Genomic DNA, 19,248 nt, shown 5'->3' with positions numbered 1-19,248 from the left:
CTTTACTCTTGACACCTACTTCTAGATGTAACCTTGGAAAGGCAGGATTGAGATACCACTAGAAACTCGCCACTGGCCAAGACATAGGGCATGTCTACACATGGGAGGAAGTGTGCTATTAAGCCTTCGGTGAACAGAACTAGCTTCTAAATGAAATGAGGGTCAGGGTGAAACATTTTGCTCTTGCCTCCCCTCATCACCTTGTACTGGCACTTTGAACCGTGAGTCTCTGTGTTGGATTTACAAGAAGTCTTTAATATATCCATAAACTGTATTAACACGCTGACCTGACAGTGGAACCTTCTAACTAACAGCACCTAACCTACTATCCCTCTACCAGTGTTGGCCCCTCTATACTTGCTGGGGACTGCATGCACACTGAATCGCACCCACCATCACAGTGGTAGTTCCCTTGGGAACCTAACAGTTCAAAACACAAGCACAGGTGCACCACACATCAATTTTAAAGCGAAAGGAACAATTATATAGCCCATATCCAATAAAGGTGTTCTTCAAATGTTCTCTTTTTATTCCATTTCCAGTAGATTAAAAACTGAGTCAAATTTTATGACTTTTAACATAGTACAGCCAACGTGTTTCGTCCTAGTACAGGACTTCTTCAGGGCACTAAATATTTGGTGGGTCAAACACATCCAAAGGCTAGTGAGTCGCAGGCTTCGTTGCTTATAAATAGTTTCCCGTCAAGTATTATATTGTTTCAGAAATATGAACCGTCTATATCAAGAGCACGAAAGGGTGATGGCTAGTAGGAGGATCCCAACATTCGGATGTCGATCACCGCAGTAATGTATTACACCTAGGCTCACATCCAAATCTTGCAGTTTATAATTGGATGGCATCCAGGAGTGCACATTCCTAGTATTAGAACACTTACACCAAGAGTATACAGAATGATCTACAGGTAGGACAAGCAGCTACACCCGGCTAAGATAAGCCTAAACAGTATTAGCCTCTACGATTTACATGAGGCGTCGTACCTAAGGTCACGACAAGACGGAGGAAACATCCAGAAATATTGTATCGTAAATTGGTTATAATATTAAACGAACAGAAGACCAACAGCCGGAATGAGGCTGCCGCAGGCAGGATCCCACAGGGACGTGGCAGCAACGGTAAAGGAACAAGAGTCTTGAATACATCCATAAACTGTACCAGCCAAATATTGAGCATCATAGTCCAGGTGTTTAGTGACTCCATTGCTGATGATCTGCAGGTCCTGATTCCTAAACTCTTGAATTCATTACACAGTAGAGCCCCTCGCTGCGGACCTAAGCAGGGGCAGGTGCAGAGAAAGTGCAGCAGTGTTTCCTTTTTCTGGTGACATAACGGCACATCATATCCCCCCCATTGCCCATCATCTTGCCATTTGGGTTTAAAGTTTATGGTAGATAGCACGTCCAGTCTTATGGACAGTAACTTCTTTCTGACTTTGAGAGCGTAGGCAGCCTCAAAGAGGGCTAGGTCCTTTAGATCGTAATATGTATATAGCACCAGCCACCCATGCTCTCTTTTAGATACTACTCCTTTATCTTCCTCCCGGCACTGTAGTCTAATGGATTTGTTCACTATTCTTTGAAACTACTTTGCTAGAATGTAAGTGCCAGGGCACACCCAGGGCAAGTTTCTCAATGCTGTCCTCCAGATATATTTTTAAGTTGCTCATGTCTCTTGGAAGATTGATTTCAGACTAGGCATAATACACAAGTGACTCTGGCTGCATTCTTCAGTTTGTGGCAGCATTTTATGAATGCCCCGAGCCTGGCGAGTGTTTGCTTTCCAGCGAAAACTCATGCCTGACTTGCGCTGGTGATGCCGACCTTGGAAGACTAACAGGCTGGCATATGATCCACACATTATTTCTCCTCTATACAAGAGGGTTGGTAATAATTTTGCCTGAATTACTGTGGACAGGGGTTACAGATTATGGAGCCAGAGGGATTTCGCTATGTTTGAAAAGGCAAAGTTTAAGGCCAGCGCTTTCCCTTTAATGGCTTCTTTCTGTGGGACGAACGAGGCTGTTGATTCGGTCTTAAACCCAGAGTAAACATAGCTGGATATCTCATCTACTGATGTTCCGTTGAAGAGCCATCTGCTCTTCTTGGAAATTAGATTTTTTGGCGAGATACCCTTGGTTTTCTTTAGGTTGATATCTAACTGATTGTCTGCTGCATATACAGCTATGCAGTGGATCAGCCTTTGAAATCCTACTCTGGTGTTACTAAGAAGCAGCAGGTCGTCTGCATATAGGATATGTGATAGCAGGAGGCGGCCAAGGCTGGGGGCATGGGAGATCAGCTCATCTAAGACAGGTCCGAGATTTACGAACTGAATAAAAGAGGTGCAAGAACGCATACTTGTTTAAGGCAATCGATGTCTTCACCTCCTTCGATAGACGGGTACTGTCTCCCACCTTGATCTTGACCCATGTGTTTGTGTAAAGCAGCCAGATATCCCTCAAAAGGTAGGACGGGATTCCCCGGCGCTGAAAGTTTTCCCACAATTTGTTTATTGGGACACGATCAAACGCCGCTTTAAAATTGACTAAACACAGAAACAGAGGTATACGGGTGTCATTTGTTCTTTTCATGATGATGATTACCGCCATCAAGTTTGAAAGCGCCCCATGGCTCTTTGAAAACCTAGTCTGGTTTAGGGGCCATCTACTTGTTTCAAGTGCCCATGCTGATAGATCTTGGAGTAGTAATGAGGAGAAGTATTTGAGATCATCTATATCCAGCAGTGCAATTAGATGACAGTTGTTAAGCAACAAGGCCGATCCGGATTTAAAAATTGGATGAATGATTGAACCACTCCAGCTGCCTGGAACGACCCCTTCAGCTAGCACAGTGTTAAACATCACAGCCAGAAAACTTGCCCATGCAGATGTATTCTGTTTGAAGAGAGCTTTGGGGATACCATTTGGTGCAGGTGCATAATCAGATTATGAATACTCAATAATCTTAGTTATGTCTGAGGGCAAGTAGTGCAGTGCACCACAAACAATGCTTCTGTCCCAGGAATCTTCCAATGGTGCATCTGAGCAGGTGGACTAATCAAGCTTCCTGCAAAATGTGTCTTCAGGTAGCCTACCTAGGATTCCCCAAAAAAAATTGCAATAAGAGATTCTGAAAGAACAGGTTGGGTTGCCACCATGGGTCAATTTTTTCCCCTCAGGGAAGTTGCAGCGTTTAACACATTATGTCAAAACTTCGATTTTATCTTTTATTATGTGTCCGCTGCAATAGGTTGGTATAGAGCACCAGTAAAAATAAAAGCAATTCACTGACAAAATTCATAATACAAAATAAACATCAGCAACGTCAATAGTGTAGTCCCTTATGTAGCACTAACTTCAGCAAAACAACCATTGGCAATGCCAAGATGTCTGAATTTAAAGGTCCGTTGTATGGTAAAGTGAAATATTACAAGCAAATAGTATTGTAATGAACATGTATTTATGTGGACGAAAAGAACTGTAGAATAATCTTGGTGTAGGTTACAAGTTCCGATGACATTTGTACTGCCAAGCCAGAGCTAAACATCCATGTAGGCTAAAGACGGTCCAACTCCCATCTGTCTGATTGCTAGAGAAAAACTTCATGGTTTATGTAGTTATCTAAGACACGTTAACAGTGTTACAATGTCATGTGCGGGCCCCTGAAATAAAGCTCAGGCAGCTTGCTCAATAAACAAAGTGATCACAACTGTGTGGATGGCAAGCACTTTTTTGTGGAAGCACACAACTTCTGACCAATCAAAACATGTACTCCTGTCTCCCAACATGTGAATGAGCCAAAGCCAGTGCTTTAAATGGGCCGGTACTGAGTATCGGCACTTTTGAATTTTCGGGCCCTCGGTACGGGCACTTCTCATTATCCAGGGAGAGTACCGGTACCCTAATAGATGGCACTGCAGGCTCCGTTTGTTTATATCCTCACACAGGTTAGATGCCGCTCTGCCTCTCAGGAGCTTGTAAGGGCGCCAAGCCTCCTGCAGAGTCGCTGCTGGAGATTCCAGCAGCATCCATGTGAATGGTCTGAGACTGCAGGGGTCTCACTGTGATTAACAGTGCAGGGTCTAGACAGACCCTTCACTGTCATTCAGGTGTTTATCTTTCTGAGGACGATAATTGGCTTAAGTGACTAAAACCCACAGCAAAACTTAGGCTGCAGAGCCAGTACTTTAACTGGAGCTGAACATGCAATTGAAGCGGTTTCCTTTTAAGATCCTGGTAATTGTTTAAAATGTATTTAAACAACTGTCTGGCGATCCATCGGGTGTGAGGGCAGTTGAATGCAGTAATCCTTAAGAAGGGCAGCAACCAGGGAGGGAGGTGAAAGTGTGGGAGATCATCAGAAGATTCTTCGGAGCATATGATTTAAAGAAATATAGGGCGTGACAGGGAGGGGTGAGAGATGCAATGGTGTGATAAGTCATTTTTTAAACCAACAGAACACCCGGCGCATAAGCCTCAGCCTTCTCTCCAATGCCTTTAGATCCTCTTTGCAGCAGGTCTGTGGAATCAAAGTGTGCCGGATTCATGACGAATTTAATAGGAAAAGCATGCCAGCTGCAGCCAAGGAACATTTCTGTAAAGTCATAAATCTGGTGCATTTCTTGACTTTAATTTTCCAGACGGCAAATTTAGGGGATGAGTACAGCATGGAGGGAAGAACAGGAGACTTGTGTGTGTGCCTGTTTTCTGTGAGAGAATCAGGACACTCAGTAGATTTTAGAGGGAATGTGTAGTATGCTTGTGTACCGTACGTCTGCTTGTTTCTGTGTATGTGTGCGCGCGTGCACACTTAAGTGGATCTAGTATTGTGCCAAACACCAACAAATAACTGTATGGCATTAAGAAGCAGCAAATATTACAAAACATGGAACTGTTCACATATCATCCAATTTGGGTTTAATTCGCTCCTCCTCCTTGACGTCACACGCCACCAGGAGAGTCTGTTGCTGCCGATTACAGACCGCGGACCCGAAAACTGTTCCCCGCATCGCACTGCACTGCTTCACTGCTGCCTGAAGCCCGGTACCCGCCCGCCTGTGTCTCCCAGATTGAGAACCTACTACGGAGGGCAGGGGCAGGGGCTGACAGTGCTGTTCCGGCCCGACCCCGGCCTGCCTACCCTGGGTAGAGAAACAGCGTCCGAGGGCAGCCAGGAGTAGTGGGTGCGGGGCTGGGGCTGCTCTGACCTAAAGCCCGGTCCCCAGCACGTCTCTTCCCGAAGCCGGATGACTGGTGTAGAATAGCAGCGGTGGAAGCAGGCGAACGCGGGTGAAGCAAGGGGACGAAAGCAGAGATTGCTGCTTTGATTCCCCGCCTTGGAACCTGGGACCGGATCCTTGGGAACGAATTGGCAGCGGCAGCAGCGGTAAGCCTACACACAGACAAATAGAGGAACGCTGAGCTGTAAAACTGTAAAGCTGCTGCTAATCCCCTTGTGACTGTGTTATTAACTCAGAGAGCATTTCAATAGGCAGCAGACCTTTCCTTTGCTCTTTTGTTTGCCTTCTGGTTCTCCACCTTCCCAACTCTACGCCTCCTTTTCGGGGAGCAGCCGCACTGCCCAGAAACAGCCCGGGGTTCCTTCCAAGTTGCTGTGTTTTTCTCCTTGGACTTGCTGCCATTAAATTACCCCCAGCTCTTCAGCTCTTCAAGCCTACTGCTCGCGGGTCCCGCTTCGTGCAGGGCGGAGTTTCAAAGACACCATCTGCCTGTCATCGGGGAGGTTCGAAACAGCAGGGCTGCGAGCGCGTTACCCGTGCAGGACTACCTGTCCCAGGAGCACGAGTAACCACCCCTAATCGCCACCAGCTGGGGCGCTCTCCCTGCTGGCCCCTCCCTTATCAGCCCCACCAGCCTATTAGCGAGTGATAGGTCCCGCTGCGCGGGAGCGCGCGGGAGGGCGCCGGGAGAAGCCCGGGCAAAGGGCGGGCCATCTGTGGCCGTCCGGGGACGTACGAGGACGGGACGGGCCCCCCCTCTTTCAACTCGCTACGGGGTAAGTCGATAAATTTCACACAATCGTAGAATACCCATCAAATCATCGTTGAATTGAGCCAAATAAAATAAATTCACAAACGCTTATCAGCTAATAAATGGGTTTCAAAAAGTTGCGATCTCGCACTATATTTATGAAAAGAATGGGGACAGAGAACGCGATCCGGAAATCGTCAAATAAAGCTATAAAACCTGGTCGTATAATTCAAACGCCGGCAATCAGCACATATTTCACCACGCTTGTTGCAAAAGATACCCAAGAATCTCATATATTAGGCAAAGATTTATCTCTCAATTCTTCAGCAATTTTTGGGGAAACCGAAAGTGCTTCAACGATACCTAATTCACAATCCAAATTGGGTCATTTGGAGCCCAAGTCAAGCAATAAATCACTTTGTACCCCAAAAGATCCACAAAACCTAGACCAGGAAACATCTACCCTAAAAACCTCAACACCGATAAAAAATAGAGAGAGCTCTATGATACTCGAAGATTCAAATATTAATAAATCTAACTCTGGGATACAAAAGTTGGAACTTGGAACAAGTAAAAATACTTTAGAAAAAACACCTCTCCCAATCACTTCACTAGATCTTTCGCTGGACCCCTTCAATCTCAAACTAAATAATAATATCAATAATACAACCTTACCTATATCAAAAGCACTGTTCTCACTACAAGAGATTTTGGAATCAATTCTTTCTTTTCTGGGAAATATTCTAGAGAACTCAGATCACACTTTGGACGTTCAAATAGGGATACTAAAACATCTAGTTGAAGAAAAAAAGAAAAAAGCCTTCTTCACAATAGAGAAAAATAACACACCATCGAAGACCAACCCTGAGCGAAATGACATACCAAAAGATTATATCAAAGATCAGAAGAAAAGAACACGTGAATTCAGTACACAAACATCAATGATCCAAATACAACAAAACCAGAACATGGATAATTTAAACGATTCAACAACATATTCTTTAAGAAAACTTTTTAAAGAAAAACATCAGCAAAAAATCAGATACTTTGCAATATTTACAAAAACTAAGGAAATAAATAAACTCGCAAATGATTCAGTATTAGATAATCAGGAAATACATGTTATTAATATATCTAATCAAGGAAATGGAGAATCGATAGTTAAAAAGAAACAAGAAAACAACAAAGAAGGAAGGAAAAGAAGGAGGAAAAAACCAGTAAGAAGGATTCAAAAAAAGAAAACTCGCAAACTAAAATTTCGAAAAACAGTTACAATACATACTTTGGAAGAGGATCACGGTGACAACGTAATATCATCTCCAAGCACTGAAAAGTTAGCAAACAGTAAAATCTTTAAAGAAAAGACGCCTCAATTAGATCCTGGAGCTAACGAATACGTCCCACTTAGACTTCCAGAGGAACTTGATCATAGCAACAACAGAAATACTAGTGAAGTCTTAAATAACTACAATCAAAGGGAGGAAGAGTCTCCCTCCAAAATTCTGCAATTTGAGGAACTTTTTCCCACTGATTTAGCTCCACTTAATAGAGGAAGGATAATTCATCTATTACGTCATCTAAGGTCTTTACAAACAATGACTAGTAATGATCTTGATCTAGTAATCTTCCCTAACAAAGATAATATCAAATTGGCAAGGGTATCATTCTGGTCGTCTGTTCTCCCAGGAATTATACTTAAGGAAAAGGAGACACTACATAAGTACGGATACGATGTAGTTGAAAAATTGGAGCTAACGTCCAGTAAAATTCCAATTTGGTATAATGCTCAAATACGTGCACTTTCAAATTCACATGTGAAAGAATACCAGAGAAATCATGACGCGATAGAACATCATGAAAACACGGACTTTGATATACATTCTGTAGGGCAAGAAAAACTAAAAATTTTGGTGGATAAAGGACAAAGGGCAGTCTGGTACCATGCACCTAAAAAACCCGACAATAGTAACAACATAAAATCCTGGGCTTGGGTTTCTGAGACTTTGAATAGAAACAAAATCAAGAGTACTCAACAACAATCTGTTTAGCCCAGGCTTAAAAATTACATCTTGGAATATTGCAGGCAGAATTAAGAACAAATTGCCTACGGCCTTGAGAAATTTGCAAGATATTCTGATCATACAAGAAACGTGGGCAACTGAGTCTATCAATCTCAAAAATTATTATGTATATGAAATACCAGCAACACCTACTAAACGAGGTCATGCTAAAGGTGGTTTGGCCATTTTTCTGAGTGAAGATTATCAGTGGGCTCAGGAAATAGTAGATACTAATCTAGAAAATCTACAGTGTATTAAAATCTTTGTAAAAACACATAACACGGCCCCCCTAAAGGCAATTCTCCTCTTTAACGTATATGCCCCCCCAGGTACAAAACACGATACAGTATTCTTAGAAATCATGGAAAAAATCGTGAATAGAATAGAAAACCATCCCTATTCATCATTCTTAATCACGGGTGATTTCAATAGTAAAATCTCTAATTCAGAAATCAATAAGTGGGCAAAATCATACTTGGAAGAAGGTATGGAAACTAAAATCCCGCAATTTCCTGAAGGCATATTAACCGACAAAAGAGGTAAACTGCTATTATCAACACTGACTAATATGAATGGAGTAATAGTGAATGGTAACATGGAAGGGGATATTCCAGCAAATTTTACCAGGCATGGCAACGGGACTCGATCCATTATTGACTACATCATCTGCAGTATGGATCTGTTAGACACAGTCACGTATTTGCATAACCAGTTTCACCAAGAAAGTGATCACGCATTAATGAACTTAAATACAGATTGGATACCTAAATCCTCTCCAGCCTGTCATATCATCTACTATAAAAGTAAAATAGTGATAAACAGCGATCAGAGACGCATCTTCTGGAATTCTTCGACTCTCAATAAAATTATTTCACTGATCGATCATTCTCAATTTTTATCAAAAATATTTTCTCAATTTTTATCAAAAATATTTTCTGAAAATCCTATTGAAAATTTCGAATTTATTATAAAGGAATTCAAAAATGTAATCCTAAATATGACAACAAAGGATGCAGTAGGTAACAATAAGAAGAAGGATAAAAATATGCGTACTATTAAGAACTCTGAAGTAAAGAAAATGTTAAACAAATGCATACGCTCCCAATATATCAACCCCACACCATATGTGAAGAAGGAAATAAACAAATTGAAAAATCAATTGAGACGAGAGAATCAAAGAAATAAAAAAGCTTTTCAAGACCGCAATTGGGTCGATATCCAGATAGCAGCGAAAAAGTATAATCAGCGCAAATACTGGTATCTAATCGCAAAACTAACTGGTTTAAAAAAGAAACTACAAACAATACCGGTCCCTCCGAACGACTGGGAAATTTTCTTGACAGATCTTTACAAAACAAACTTAATAACACCATCTGAAAGCAGGGAGATTAACACCAAAGGTAAAGACGAACGTCCAATAAATAAAATAACAGCTATATCAGTCGAACTGAATATTCGTAATGCAAGAACAACTGGTGCTTCTGGCCCGGACCAAATCCCGATCAAAGCATTACAAGTTGCCTCGAAGGAATGGAGTCAGCTGCTATGTCCACTATTCAATTATATTTTTGATACCGGCCAAGTACCAAAATCATGGCAGGGAAGCATTATTATCCCCATTCACAAAAAGGGAAGCAAAACCCAAGCAAGCAATTACCGCCAAATAGCGCTCATGGACGCTGTGGGAAAAGTATTTGCAGCAGAATTATTATATCGTCTGAAAGAATGGGCTTTTACGACAGGTCAGATACCTATGTTTCAAGCAGGTTTCAGACCTAAACATTCGGTCACAGACAATATCGCTGTTATCCAGGTCATCCTTGACAAATATGTAACCCAAAAAACTCAGGTCGTGTACGCGGCATTTATAGATTACACTACGGCATTTGATCGGGTAGACCGACCAACACTATGGAGCAAATTGAGGAGGCTTGGAATACACGAACAACTGTTACAATCTATAGTAAGTCTACATACCAATACTTGGTGTCAAGTTCAAATGGGGGGAGAAAAAGGTCATACGAAAAGAATTAAAACCGAAAATGGATTAAAACAAGGGTGCCTTCTAGCCCCGATCCTATTCTCCCTATACTTAAGTGACTTGTGTAATCAACTACAATTAGGCTCCAGCTTACCTCCTAAAATTGCCAATCAATCCATACATGCATTACTTTATGCGGACGACATAGTGTTATTGGATCTCACTCCTTTCGGATTACAAATATCATTGGATATCCTGCACAAATACTCCGAAGAAAACTACCTAGTTCCAAACATTAAAAAAACAAAAGTAATAGCTTTCTCGGGGAGGAAACAAAGCGCCAAATATACTTGGAGTATAGGAGGAGAAAGGATAGAAGAAGTTAATGATTATCCCTACCTTGGCAGGATCCTTTCTAAAAATTTAACAAATACAATACAGTTGAAAAAATTACAAAGGAAATCTGACATACATGCCGTAGCCCTCCAGAGACTCTATACCGCAACAGGGAACAGACATTTCTCCTCATTGATAAACATCTACAGAGTAAAAATACCACCTGTATTATCTTATGCGACGGAGTACATCCCAATAAAACAATGGGCCTTCATGGACCGCAAAGAGGGAAAAATTTTAAGAAAAATCATGAAAGTGTCAGACGCTGTACCTGTTCAAGCATTGAGACTGGAACTATCAGTCACAAGTTCCTATGCTGTAGCAATTGCAAATGTAATTAGGTGGGCCTACAACTTATTACATGCAAAAGAGAATACTTTAAGGTCATTGCTAAAAAAAGAGACTTTTGGGTCTGATGCAAAAAAGCAAATTTTCCTTGACAACATGGTTGAAGCATTTCGTATAGCAAATATCAGTACTAAATTGCTGCTTACTTGGACACCAGCTCAAGTAAAACTGTTCTTAAAATGCTTCACCCCAAAGTTGAGCTATGAAATGGATTCTCGACATTGTAACAAACTACCTACTTATATACCCTTTGCCGAATCCATAGAATACAAACAAAACCGGCCCTATATTGGGTTTACTTTGTCACATGGTGCGAGGAGGGCAATCGCCATGCTTCGATTAGGAATTCTACCCGTTCTATCATATACTTCAGGATGGCGCCAGGGAGGATCTCCTCTATGTACATTGTGCGCAGGGGGCGATCAGACTTTGGAGCATGTTTTATTTGTATGTCCAAACCATAAAGTAATTTTAGCTCGTACTAGATTTCTAGAACCCATCTATCGCTTCTGTAGAATCACAACAGTGAGAGAACTTATATCTCTGTGTAAATATCCCCCGAATGAATTTGTCTGTTATAACCTGTACAAATTTTTTAAATCTTTTTTACCTTTGTACTGATAAAACTGAATCTTTTATATATGTAAAATGTGAAAAAAATGTTGTGGTCCTCAGTTGAGTACCAACACAAATAAAACTTTTTGACTTGACTTGACTTGGGTTTAATTTTGTGTAATGAGTAACCTGTTTCGTTTATATAAACACATTTCTCAAGTGTTTTTCATAGTTGCTGCAACTGATATACAAGTCATTATGTATCATCCTATGTCGCCATAAGCCCCACCCCTAGCCCCGCCCATTCACCACGCCTCTAGCTCATATTAATGAGTACCTGCACTTATTATTTTCCATTTAAAGCACTGGCCAAAACCCCACTCTAGTAATGCTCACATAACTGTCTGATGACAGCTGCAAGTACGGTCAAGTCAGACAATAACAAGCATACCATGCACCACACATGCCCCATCGGGGCAATCGTCCATCGAGGACAGACAGTACTGCAAGAATAGCAACCACGCCTAGAATGGTTCAACCGGGGACAGCAGTGCAATCTTCCCGCCTACGCAAAACATGTGCAGCCCTTCAACCACCAACCATGCACTCAATCCTCACTCATAAGACAGGTAAAGCAACGTTATCACTTACCAGCGATACAAGCTTCACTCCTCAACAAAAAAGAGGTACAGCATACCAGCAGCACCACATTCAGTCCCACACAAAACAGGCAGAGATAGAACACAAGCTTCTAGCGCTTCTTCAGGACCAAAAAGAAAGTAAGATACAGTGTATGTGTAATAGAGGTGGCCTCATCAAATGAAGCGGTGCCACCAGAGGGAACCTGGAGGTGGTCCAATGTAAAACGACAAGAGGGAGGGGGTAGAGGGAAAACAAACAGACAATACAAGAATTAGTCATGTCTATGGTGTATAAATTATAATACACCAAAATGGTCCCTGTAGGGTGGACCAGGTTAATATATCTGGCCTCACAGTTATGGACCAGATGTGGTCTCAATAGTGGCTTACTTTCTTTTAGGTCCTAAAGAAGCGCTAGGGATCTCCTCCTGAGGCCATTGAGAGTGAGAAACATGTCGACCTAGTAGATTTCACATACACACTTGCACTTTATCTTACAGCTACTGAGGGCCATTACTACCCTTGAGCAGCCACCAACCCATTGGTTTTTAGGTTTTGCCTCGCCAAAAAGATGCGCTCTGCGCATCTTTTTCGCGCAGGCGAAATCCTGATGAGATCTGTAGTGTGGCTTTGGTTCGGCCCTCGTCATTCATTGGCTGGCTCCATAAATGGAGCCTAGCCATTGGACGAGGGGCCTGTCCGTCAATGCCGGACCAGATTCGGGGGCGTTCCCGACATTCTTTGGCTTTTGCCGACGTCACGCGACGCCGGGAACGCCCCCGATTCTGTTCCGGCATTGCCGGCACCTCCCTTGCTCCCCCTCCCGCTTGTTTCCTGGTGCCCGCCTTCGTGCTCCGGCCGGCCGTCGTCAGCGTCTCTCCTCCCCCTTTCCCGCCCCCTCCCGCTTGTTTTGGTGCCCGTCTTCTGCTCCGGCCGGCCGTCGTCAGCTCTCTCCTCCCCCTTTCCCGCCCCCTCCCGCTTCTCTCTGATGCAACATTAACGAGAGTCTTCATTACACGGAAACAGTCAGAAATAAAACAAAACACATCAATTTATGCACCATAGAATGTTAAGCGTGCACAACAAAATACTCTGCAACCCACACATCAGGTGTGGGGGCGATCAGTCAGTGACAGCAGCATCACGGGGGCTGCTCCTGATAGCCCAATGATCACGCCGGAGGCATCAGTGCCAAGAGCGGCTCTCGCTCTCCCCGGGCTCAAAGGGGGAGTAAAGTCCACGATCCCTCGCTCTTCCGTGTGTGACAGGTAGCTCGGGCTGTGAGAGCACGCGTGGTGGTGACCTACGGGAGTGAAGACCCCAGGGAGCTGAGTCAGTGCTCATGAAAGGTGCGGGGCCCGCTAAGGTGCACTGGCGCTGCTTGGTCAGCGCTTACCCAACCCACCTCATCCTGCCCTTTCTCTGCCCGAGCTCACCCGCCGTTGCTGCCTGCCGCCCTCTGTCCCTTGTCATCCTGCCCTTGACCTTGATCCCTCGGGCTCACCCGCGCTGGTCCCCCCCCCCCGCATCTACGTCCTGCCCTTGATCCTGCTTACCTGCACGATGTGTGTGACAAACTGCAAATATTAGATCGACAACACATAAAAACATCCAATAAAAATCAAAGAACGACAAGACCAATTAAACAAGGCACACGTAGGGCCGTGGAGCTTCAGAGTGCAGAGTGGAGCTTCAGAGTGCAGAGTGGAGCTTCAGAGTGCAGAGTGGAGCTTCAGAGTGGAGCTTCAGAGTGGAGCTTCAGAGTGGAGCTTCAGAGTGGAGCTTCAGAGTGGAGCTGCAGAGTGGAGCTGCAGAGTGGAGCTGCAGAGTGGAGCTTCAGAGTGGAGCTTCAGAGTGCAGAGTGGAGCTTCAGAGTGCAGAGTGGAGCTTCAGAGTGCAGAGTGGAGCTTCAGAGTGCAGAGTGGAGCTTCAGAGTGCAGAGTGGAGCTTCAGAGTGCAGAGTGGAGCTTCAGAGTGGAGCTTCAGAGTGGAGCTTCAGAGTGGAGCTTCAGAGTGGAGCTTCAGAGTGGAGCTTCAGAGTGGAGCTTCAGAGTGGAGCTTCAGAGTGGAGCTTCAGAGTGCAGAGTGGAGCTTCAGAGTGCAGAGTGGAGCTGCAGATTCAGAGTGGAGCTGCAGATTCAGAGTGGAGCTGCAGATTCAGAGTGGAGCTGCAGATTCAGAGTGGAGCTGCAGATTCAGAGTGGAGCTGCAGATTCAGAGTGGAGCTGCAGATTCAGAGTGGAGCTGCAGATTCAGAGTGGAGCTTCAGAGTGGAGCTTCAGAGTGGAGCTTCAGAGTGGAGCTTCAGAGTGGAGCTTCAGAGTGGAGCTTCAGAGTGGAGCTTCAGAGTGGAGCTTCAGAGTGGAGCTTCAGAGTGGAGCTTCAGAGTGGAGCTTCAGAGTGGAGCTTCAGAGTGGCGCTTCAGAGTGGCGCTTCAGAGTGGCGCTTCAGAGTGGCGCTTCAGAGTGGCGCTTCAGAGTGGAGCTTCAGAGTGCAGAGTGGAGCTTCAGAGTGCAGAGTGGAGCTTCAGAGTGCAGAGTGGAGCTTCAGAGTGGAGCTTCAGAGTGGAGCTTCAGAGTGGAGCTTCAGAGTGGAGCTTCAGAGTGGAGCTTCAGAGTGGAGCTTCAGAGTGGAGCTTCAGAGTGCAGCTTCAGAGTGCAGCTTCAGAGTGCAGCTTCAGAGTGCAGCTTCAGAGTGCAGCTTCAGAGTGCAGCTTCAGAGTGCAGCTTCAGAGTGCAGCTTCAGAGTGCAGCTTCAGAGTGGAGCTTCAGAGTGCAGAGTGGAGCTTCAGAGTGCAGATTCAGAGTGGAGCTTCAGAGTGCAGAGTGGAGCTTCAGAGTGCAGATTCAGAGTGGAGCTTCAGAGTGCAGATTCAGAGTGGAGCTTCAGAGTGCAGATTCAGAGTGGAGCTTCAGAGTGCAGATTCAGAGTGGAGCTTCAGAGTGCAGATTCAGAGTGGAGCTTCAGAGTGCAGATTCAGAGTGCAGATTCAGAGTGCAGATTCAGAGTGCAGATTCAGAGTGGAGATTCAGAGTGGAGATTCAGAGTGCAGATTCAGAGTGCAGATTCAGAGTGGAGCTTCAGAGTGCAGATTCAGAGTGCAGAGTGGAGCTTCAGAGTGCAGATTCAGAGTGGAGCATCAGAGTGCAGATTCAGAGTGGAGCTTCAGAGTGCAGAGTGGAGCTTCAGAGTGCAGATTCAGAGTGGAGCTTCAGAGTGCAGAGTGGAGCTTCAGAGTGCAGAGTGGAGCTTCAGAGTGCAGAGTGGAGCTTCAGAGTGGAGCTTCAGAGTGGAGCTTCAGAGTGGAGCTTCAGAGTGGAGCTTCAGAGTGCAGCTTCAGAGTGCAGCTTCAGAGTGCAGCTTCAGAGTGCAGCTTCAGAGTGCAGAGTGGAGCTTCAGAGTGCAGCTTCAGAGTGCAGAGTGGAGCTTCAGAGTGCAGAGTGGAGCTTCAGAGTGGAGCTTCAGAGTGGAGCTTCAGAGTGTCAAGAGCAATGCCAATAGCTCTAACTTTAACAAAGGCAAAACCATTGCATTGTAAATGCTTGTTCTTAACTGTGGCAGAGGGATCTATTTCATTAAACCTGCTCATTACAGATACCCTCTAGCCACTTTTAACTCCCCTATCACTTCACGAGCACTACCTTGTACTCATCATTATAGGAGTTAAATTAAAAAGATCTCTGCCAAAGAGACCCTTCGGGGGTCCCATAGGGCATTGCAGCACCGGCCCTACGAGGAGCACAGCCTTATGATGAAGCAGGATTTCCCACAGAAGTAAAAGTCACTTTGACTTTCCCTCTTATCTCTCTAAAACAACTTCTTCGGTCTTCCCTTAGGAACAGTGGCCCTTTATTTTGCTAGATGCAAAATTGTAACAACTCAGCTTGCCGTGTCTCCTGTGCGCAAGTGCCAGTTACGCTACATTACAGTGCTTTAAATGGGCAGGTACTAAGTATTTGCGCTTCTTTCATTTGATAGGTAGAGCACCAGCATTTCTCAACACCAGTTCAATATTTGTAGTACTAACAATTTTCAGCAGCAAACAAGTACTCTGGGATAGCGAGAACTTCACATCCATATTTCAAATACTGTCAAGCTTGCATATTGCTTCTCAGTCTCTTAGCAAAGTAGATCGACAATAATGTTTTGGTTGACAAACACGCAAAACTAAACGAAAGAATGTATTTAAATAATGTTATGGTGCCTTCAGAAAACTGCCTGAGCGATCGTTTGGAACCATGTCGCTGAATTCCATATCCAGCCTGCGATCTCCCAAGAAACAGACCGTGACATTGAAAATGATAACATGACCCTTTGAGGCCATCACACAATTCTAAGAACAACAGACACCCTCGCTTCTTCCCTACAAAAGTGGAAAATAGACAGAAACAGACTTACGCCGAGAGAGACCGCGCGGGACACCTGGAAAAACCCTGCGTTCCACCGCGTCCGACTCAGCCTTCTCAACACCGCAGCGGCCGCCATGTCTGGAGCCGGTCAACTAGACAGGTTGCCTGTGACGGAGGACACGAAGAAAAAAGTCTCAATAACCACAGTTCACAATTTACATCGATACATTGTTTATTCTGGAACATAAGGGAAGGTGAAGGCGACTTCAAGTCACCTTGTCTAAGATTACTCGTTGTCAGGCAACTGTATGATCAGTCTTCAAAAATCTGGTCCCTTTTAGAGTACAGTTTGGCAAACCCGGTGGCCATCTTGGTATGAAAATGCGAATATTTTAAGGTATAACGAGATAAACAATGGTGGAAAAGCAGTAACACTAAGTTATGGTGTATAGATTATTCCTGAAACGAACGATACTTTACAACAGTTTAGTTTACAATATATTTTAAATATTGGCCTTATAACGTTCATTCTTTTTTTTCATGTAGCTCCTAAATTTCCCAGCACAGCCTCAATAACATGTTAATAGATAGTCTTAAACGCAATTGCAGTATAATAAAATAGAATATATGCCATTTAACTAGTAATGCCTCAACTCTTTCAAGATGGCGAACCTGCTCCTCTCTTTTAGCCATGTTCGTTGCTTCACCGCAGACAGAATAAACCATCTTCTTTTTGATGGAAATTAAATTACTCCTACCCAATATGTCCGCTAACCTCGATTTTAATCTTGTTCTGCCAGTTCCAGTGTTTGAGTGTGCAATAACATTAGTCCAGTTCCAAGATGGCCGCACCCGGATGTCCTAGAAGATGCCGCCGCCATATCAGAATGGGATTGTTTTCGTTATTCGCTACCGGTAGACGCTTGGACATTCTTCCCTCTTTAGATGGTCGGCGGTTCTAATCTGTAAAAAGAGGAGTGACTCCGTGCTTGATTTGAGTGAAAGGCAGCATGGAGGCTGTACCAAGTTTGAGGGATATTTATGGAAGCCTCAGAGTTTTCGCGTGTGAGCAGAACCTGCTCTCCAGACCGGACGGGTCCGCCTCCTTCCTGCAGGGTGAGAGACCAAGCATGGCCCCAATATCTTTTGAATACCACCTGTGCGCTTTTCACTCACCACGTGTTTCCTACCTTCTTAATGTCATAAAGCGAATTGCCCTTCTGGAATTATCTGACTGTCCATGTTCTGTGTTAGAGTTGACCAGAACTTGGAAATGTCAAGAAAACGCAGTTTATGCGTTGTATTATTAAACGACGGTTTCAATAGCACGTGTACCTTTTCCATGGTGAAATAGTTTGTTTTGTGAGGACAGGAGACACCGTGTTGAGTTTAATCCATATTTAATGAGTAGTGAAGAGCGGCCCCTGGAAGCTCCCTGAGTTCATCTGCTGCAACTGATCTGATCTCTCCTTTCTAGATCACAGAGCCATCACCTCAGTTACATCATCACCCGGTAACCGTCTCCAGGGACACACATTATGATTTCATACCAGATGCAACCTGGTCATTACAATGTAGAATATAACCATTTGCAAAATTATACAATCATCCTGCGCTTACCAGAACACAACCGCACATTTATCCAGTTCTTGTATTAAAAAGTGAAGCATTTTATTCTGTTCTACCCAGCTGTGTTTCAAAATCTGTTGCTTGGTGGTCAGTGTTAGGGTTTGTTTTTATTTACTTAATCTGCCTGTCTCCCATTTTCAGCAACAACAACATTCATATCCCTATTGTACAATACATCATTATTTTGCAAGTGTCTCATTATTAGTGGCTTTGCGCTTGAAAACCCCTAACATTAAAGATCGGTGCAAAATGTTTGAAAGTTCTTCTGAATTTGGAGTGCTATTTTGATTTAACCTCTAGTTTAAGTACTCTAGGATGCAGCAGCAGAATCACATTATTCTAGGAGCTTTCCATATAGTGTGACCGTTAAAATGTCATGATAAAAGAAACTGCGCCTCTGAGGTCTGCTCTCCATTTGTCAAATCATTTTTTAATTTAACCTGGTTCTTGTCACTTCATGAGCCGTAAACCGTTTCATGATATTGTCACTGCTACTCCTGTTCTCTTTTCCAATATTATTCACTGCACTCCCTTACATCTTTTCTAGCACTCAAATCACCCTGTCTTCCTTCACTCATTACAAGTCATTTTGTAATCCCTTGTATCTCTCTGGTCTCCTGAAACGTATTTACAAAAAAATCCTATCTGAAATATTAGATTATCCATTATCCTTCCCTTTTTACTTGTCATCCCTACGTTGCACTTTCGTCTATTCACAGTTCCCTTGTAATTGTTGCCCTATTCACAGTTCCCTTGTAATTGTTGCCCTATCTTAGTCTTTCGCTGCCCAATGTTTAGCAACCCTGTTGCCTCGAGCTCCCTAGGCTTCTGCAATGGAATTTTTACTATTAGAATGCTGGACGCAACAACCCTTAAGTAGCGTGAAATATTGTCATACTATAGAGTGAACCCTGAGCCTGCTGGTGTTCTTTTGTTACATATGTGTACACACTTGTCCGGCTATATGGGATAATGAGACTAAAAGGCAATTATTCAATCCTTGTGGTAAGTATTGCATTGTCCCTAGGAGGACAGGAGTCGAGTACTACTGCAATCTCACTGAACTTCCAAGTACCTCCTGTTTACCTTTTGTATTGTAATTGCATTTATATAGCGCTTACTACTCCTGACAAGGCATTGAAGCACATTTTTGGGGAGTAGCACGCTACTCCGGAATCCTTAAACAATTAGTGTTGAATTAGTTAAGTGAAATCTGAAAGCGATTTGAGTGATGGATAAGTCAGTCAGTTATTTGGATTGAGAAGCGTAGGGGAGGGATAGA

General features: G+C 43.8%; 2 protein-coding genes across 3 annotated transcripts in view; one reads left to right on the top strand and one right to left on the bottom strand.

The window, feature by feature from the left end:
* The window catches only part of BCKDHA (branched chain keto acid dehydrogenase E1 subunit alpha), a 168,521-nt gene extending 151,807 nt beyond the window's left edge, over positions 1-16,714 (bottom strand). Inside the window, exons 1-2 of one of the 2 annotated variants that reach the window (XM_078661062.1) lie at positions 16,613-16,714; positions 16,387-16,502 (exon numbers count right to left, since the gene is read on the bottom strand). In XM_078661062.1, coding sequence (XP_078517188.1) covers positions 16,387-16,473 — 87 coding nt within the window. In that variant the 5' untranslated portion in view covers positions 16,474-16,502; positions 16,613-16,714. Of the gene's footprint in view, positions 1-16,386; positions 16,565-16,612 lie in introns of those variants that run through there. The other variant, XM_078661063.1, reaches the window with a different exon arrangement.
* Positions 16,715-17,207: 493 nt separating this feature from the next.
* The window catches only part of EXOSC5 (exosome component 5), a 188,324-nt gene continuing 186,283 nt past the window's right edge, over positions 17,208-19,248 (top strand). The window contains exon 1 of the mRNA XM_078661064.1: positions 17,208-17,453. Coding sequence (XP_078517190.1) covers positions 17,348-17,453 — 106 coding nt within the window. The 5' untranslated portion in view covers positions 17,208-17,347. The remainder of the gene's footprint in view (positions 17,454-19,248) is intronic.

Source organism: Lissotriton helveticus, chromosome 9 (assembly GCF_964261635.1).
Source record: "Lissotriton helveticus chromosome 9, aLisHel1.1, whole genome shotgun sequence".
NCBI classification, from domain to species: Eukaryota; Metazoa; Chordata; class Amphibia; order Caudata; family Salamandridae; genus Lissotriton; species Lissotriton helveticus.
Note: the sequence above shows the minus strand (reverse complement) of the source record. Positions and strands in the feature narration are given on the sequence as shown.